Here is a 5,654-nt window from a genome sequence, read left to right on the forward strand (position 1 = left end):
TTGCTGATTAGAAGTTGAATATATATTTATATATATACAGTTGCATACATTGTAAAACAAAATATCCCATATCATGGAATATGAGATGATGAATGAATGAATGAATGAATGTCTCCAGACTCGCAGTGGTAATGAACTGTATCTTAAACACTGCTGATTGTCTATGTGGCACCATCTAATACTGCAACTCAATGATAACGCTGTGGAATTGCATCTCTACACCTATTTTCAGGATCTGGACTACAATTAAATAAGCAATGACGTTTTTTTAATCAACATTACGTAGTGTCGCCGAGCTGTTGAAAGTCTTGCATTTTTAAATAGATCAAATTCATTAACGTATATTCAAAAAGGGGGCCCATTGCAATAGAAAACGTATTATGTGGAATCGAGACAGTTACGCACTTTCTATGGAACGTAAAAGATGATATTTTGATAAATGTTGGTAAGCAAACAGTTTTGGTTCCCATTGGATTGCATTGTCATTTTTGTCCTGCAAGTCAACGGGAGTAGAAACTATTTGATTAACAACATATTTTCTTTTGCCTTCCAAAGTAAAAAGCAAGTTTGCAACAACATTAGAGTGAGTAAATGATGACAGAATTTACATCTCTGGATGGACTATCCCTTGAAGTCCCTCATAATTGTAAACAAAATAACAAAAAAACTAAAAGAAAAAAGTAATAGCAGCAAGTGAACACCATCATCAATCTAACTTGAAAACAAAAACAAAAATGATGTAAATTAACAGCTGCAGATTCTGTAAAAGTGCCTTTCATTTCTGAAGCAGTACATTTTACAGTACTAGTAAAGATCTATGACTTGCATTGATGTGCAATTTTTACTGTTTTCGTACTGCTTTTAAAGAAACATTGTATGCTTGATTCCCAGCAATAGTACAATGATCATAGTCGCAGATGCTCTACTGTAATGTAGTACGTCAGGAAGGACATAATAGCCCCTATGATGAATCATGTGTTGAGATGGATGCCTGAATTGGCGAGTTTCCTCCTGGTATGAGATTTGGGCACCAATCTAAAACATTAAACCGTGCCATTCCCGCAGAACCATCTGTAGCTGCCTTACAATACGGAAAAAGTAAAGCAGTGACCCTACATGTGCGTTAATATTCTAGACTCAGCCGAAGAGTGGAAATGGATGAGGAACGCTGCATTTAACTACATTCGCATACATCAAACCAACAGCGTAACTCTAGTTTTCCCTTTTCATCAAGTTTTATTAGATCTACAGTAGATGGGACAGTCCGGTTCACATGGCTGCACCTTGAGCCCCCTGGCACTGAGGGTCTCATTTCAGGCAGTCCTCCGTCACGCCCTGTGACGCCAGCTCTGATAGCACATTGTCCAGGTAGTTGGGGTCGGGGTAGCCGTGGCCGGAGACGTTGGACATCATCTCCGTCTTGTGGTGGATCTCGTTCCATATGACGGTGTCTGGCTCCCCTGTGGTGCTGGAAGTGCCCACGGTGAAGATGAGGCGCCGTGTCCACGCCACTTTCAGCAGCTCCAGCACCTGGAGACGGTTGGAGATGATCAGGACCCTCAGTTTTAAAATAAACACAGTTTGCGGTTTGCTTTGAGAGGGAAACGCAAACCTGAGCACTGTGCAAAGATCAACATTAAACATGAATGCTGGTCGTGAGGCAATACATACTGCATTTCTTCTGTTACTTCGCTGCAGTATGGAGTGATTTCTTTTTCTTGCAAGAGAAATCACGTGCCGTTAAAACTCACATGGATCTTAATGAACTCGGTTAAAGGTTACAAAAACAAGAAATTATGTTCTGTGGTTATCGGCAATCGATAAATGCTGGAGTTGAAACATTCTTTTAAAGGTTCGACCTTGTATAAGGTAAGGACGCTCTGATGGAAGTGGAGGACTTTAGGGAATTTCAGACAAAGTTTTACTGACACAACTAGCTCACAACTATTACAGGGCTGAGTATCTAAGATGGGTCAGTGATTTTTGATTGTTTATTTGCAATTTTTAGACCTAGTAAACGTAAAAGCATCGTTCACTCAAAAATTTATATTCTGTCGTCCTAAACCCTTAAGACTTCCGTTTATCTTTGGAACACAAATGAAGATATTTTTGATAATCTCTCATCACTTGTGTTCACTTGCTAAGTATTTCTTATAATAACTATAATTTGGGAGTCATTTTTGCTAATTTTCTTTGTATATAAATGTTAACATTTGATGAAAAAAAATATTTGTATATGTGAAAAATGTGTATTAAATTTTTTTACATTTTGTAAATTAAAAACAAAAAACAAATCTTAAGTAATAAACAAAAATTATACATTTCTAATTAGAGATTTAAAATTATAATTGTAAATAAATTAGAAATGTAAAATCTTAAAAAGTAAAATATATATGTGTGTGTATACAGGTGCATCTCAACAAATTAGAATGTCGTGGAAAAGTTCATTTATTTCAGTAATTAAACTCAAATTGTGAAACTCGTGTATTAAATAAATTCAGTGCACACAGACTGAAGTAGTTTAAGTCTTTGGTTCTTTTAATTGTGATGATTTTGGCTCACATTTAACAAAAACCCACTGATTTGGCAGTGACTTCTGTGTGAGTGGTGCTTTGTTCATCAATACACTTTTGACAATTGGACCATGGACCTTTTTTATGTGACCGCACCTTTAGTTACGTGCACTAAGCATTCAAATGTACATCTCTAGCAGCTGGACAATTTATTTTTTTTGTATTTTTTTTAAACTAGTAGTAGCCTGCTATATTTTTTACACACAATGACATTTTAACGGCATGTTGGTGTCAGTGTGTGAATAGCAGCACCAAAAGCCAATGCTTGTGTGAGTAACACGTAGTCCTGGAACAGTTGATTCAGCAACTGAACGGTAATTTAACAGGTTTAATATGTGAAAGGGCCAGTGATTCAATATTCTGACAAATGAGTATGGCATAAATCTGTATTTGAACTGGGTCAATTCCCTCCATTACCTTTCTTCCTTTGTCATTGTCAGGAAGGAAACAGAAGCGAGGGAATCCTCTGCACGTATACGGCTGCCCTGGGTTTGGGTGCTCAGGACCCTGCAGACAAAGAGTGCATTAAGATGATGAGTCAGTTATGCCCCTAACAAACGCAGTCTGCTGGATGAAAACATTTGGCTGGTTCATATGGACCTCCAGCACTTCGTTCAGTTTATTTATTTAGCCTACCTCTTCTGAAGAGATTATTGTTAAGAATATGCTTAAATCATGGTGTAAATAAATATAAAACAGTACAGAGCACTACATCAGCTTGTCAAGTCAGACCTGTATTCCGGGCGGGATGTTGTAAATGATTTGTATAGTGCCACAGTCTGGGTGTCCAGGCAAAGACTGAGGGATACTGTAAATCTCCATCTTGCCCTTGGGTTGGGTGCCGGTCTTCTCTCCGTAGATTGTCTTACATGAGGGGCACTGAAGACTCCCATCCTGTGGTGTAACAAAAGTGGGAGAAAATAAAAGGAATAGTTTACATGAAAATATTTGGAACTAATAAGATTTTTTGTATTTGCATGCACCCATTGTCACTGCTGGAGTAATTCTAAAAGTGCATTACACACACTGACGTTCAAACGTGTGTTGGTCAGGAAGATTGTTTTGTTTTGTTTTTGAAAGAGATTAAAACGTTTATTTGACAAGGACTGATTGACTGATTCACTGTCACTATTAATTTAACCAATAGTGACAGCGAAGACGTTTATAATGTTACAAAAGATTTCGATTTTAAATAAATGCCGTTCTTTTGAAATTTCTGTTCATCAAACAATCCTAAACACTGTAACTGTTTTCACAAAATAGTAAGTAGAACAACAATATTCAACATTAATAATAAGAACAAATGTTTCTTGAGCAGCAAATCAGCATATGAGAACTGAAGACTGGAGTAATGGAATAGAAATTTGTAATAAAATCTAATATTACTGTATTTTTTGTCAAATAAATGTGGCCATAGTAAGCCTAAGAGACTGCTTTAAAAAAACTCTGGCTTTTGAACGTTATAGTATATTGGAATACTTTTAAAGGTATACTTAATCCAAAAATGTCAAATTTTGTCATCATTTACTCCAAGCTCACATTCCATATCCATTTTTGATTATTAACAGTATACCAATCTGCAACGAATCCTGGAGCTACCGTCCAATAGTATAATATACAACTAAGAGAACTGCTTTATTTGTTTAGCTCCCAGATCCGTGTCAGTTAGAAGTGTTGGTAAGGAAATGCACACCTTGGTTCCATTGTTGTACATGGCCAGCATGCAGAGCATGTGGAAAGTGTGACCACATTTTGTGAGTTTGCCCACGGTGTTGGGCTGAAGAGACTGAGAGCACTCAGCTGGGACCTCATAACCAGACGGGCAGGACAGGCGCTCCATACAGATAATACAGTCCTGAAAGCACACAGCCAGATGTCACATATCACACAGGGCAAGGCATGGGTAATATTTCCAGAAGAGGCATTAAACGTATGGGTGAATGGCATAAAAATATGTACAGGTCATGTTGTATTTTAGGACCATTTTTGCATTGTTACATAGGAAAAACTGTATAATAGTCAGGAAAATAAATGTAAAAATTGTCCAGAGATGGTCATTATTTTCTTTAAGCAAAATATTTCATTCCATTTAGTCATGGTGTAAAATATGACCTGTGAAATTAACCCATCTATGCTAGTACAAAAAGTGTTATTGGACTGTGAACTTTAAATATACCTCATCTGGGACCACAGGCACTTCCTCCATGTATTTCTTAATGACTTCTTCTGGTTTCTGAGCTGGTGCTAAGAACATAAGACAGACCGTAACCTACACGAGTCCAATAACTGCCACTCAAAATCAAATGTTATGACATGATTACATTTTGTTAAAGACACCTTGAAAGCTTAAATTGCAGTGTTGTGGCTTGTAGAGCCATATGTATCTGTCAGCTAGGCTGTGTGATCGGTTGTACTACACAGATTTTTGGCCAATCAAATGAATCCTTCCTCATAATACCACCTATAAGAAACAAATCATTGTACATGGTTGCGACTCATCAATTGGCTTTATTATTAATATTTTTTAAATAATCAATATGTCCCAACAAAAGTTAGTTTCAAGCCATTTTGTGGGTTATTTAACATCCAAGTATCTTCCCTTTATAATATTAAGTGCTCTCTAAAGTCAATTTTTAAATATAAATATATAATTATTCATAGTTATAAACACTTTGACTATTTGGTGCATTATGCAGACACTTGATGTTTATTTGAACATAAACTCCTTCTGTATCTTTAATGCAGAATGTTGTGTTTGTTTTGGTTACTAAATGACCAAATACATTATGGAAATGTGTTTTGGTAGGAAGCAGTGAGACATGTTATGACATCTGCTTCCAGCGTATTTCCAAGGAACAACCACCAAATACCTAAGGCAATAATGTTTGCTCTAGACTTCCTGAATCAGAGTTTGCTCTAATGAGAGCATTTTTATGCATTATTGTACACGGATTATAAGATGACACATATACAGTGGGGAAAAAAAGTATTTAGTCAGCCACCAATTGTGCAAGTTCTCCCACTTAAAAAGATGAGAGAGGCCTGTAATTTTCATCATAGGTATACCTCAACTATGAGAGA

The 5,654-nt window shown here is 36.6% G+C and overlaps 1 protein-coding gene across 1 annotated transcript in view; it reads right to left on the reverse strand.

The window, feature by feature from the left end:
* Positions 1-428: 428 nt before the first annotated feature.
* Positions 429-5,654, reverse strand: part of LOC107709752 (probable E3 ubiquitin-protein ligase DTX2) — a 26,036-nt gene continuing 20,810 nt past the window's right edge. The window contains exons 4-8 of the mRNA XM_016514354.1: positions 4,750-4,817; positions 4,267-4,428; positions 3,306-3,467; positions 2,991-3,080; positions 429-1,530 (exon numbers count right to left, since the gene is read on the reverse strand). Coding sequence (XP_016369840.1) covers positions 1,309-1,530; positions 2,991-3,080; positions 3,306-3,467; positions 4,267-4,428; positions 4,750-4,817 — 704 coding nt within the window. The 3' untranslated portion in view covers positions 429-1,308. The remainder of the gene's footprint in view (positions 1,531-2,990; positions 3,081-3,305; positions 3,468-4,266; positions 4,429-4,749; positions 4,818-5,654) is intronic.

This window comes from Sinocyclocheilus rhinocerous, unplaced genomic scaffold (genome assembly GCF_001515625.1).
Source record: "Sinocyclocheilus rhinocerous isolate Xijiao unplaced genomic scaffold, SAMN03320098_v1.1 scaffold896, whole genome shotgun sequence".
Taxonomy (NCBI): Eukaryota; Metazoa; Chordata; class Actinopteri; order Cypriniformes; family Cyprinidae; genus Sinocyclocheilus; species Sinocyclocheilus rhinocerous.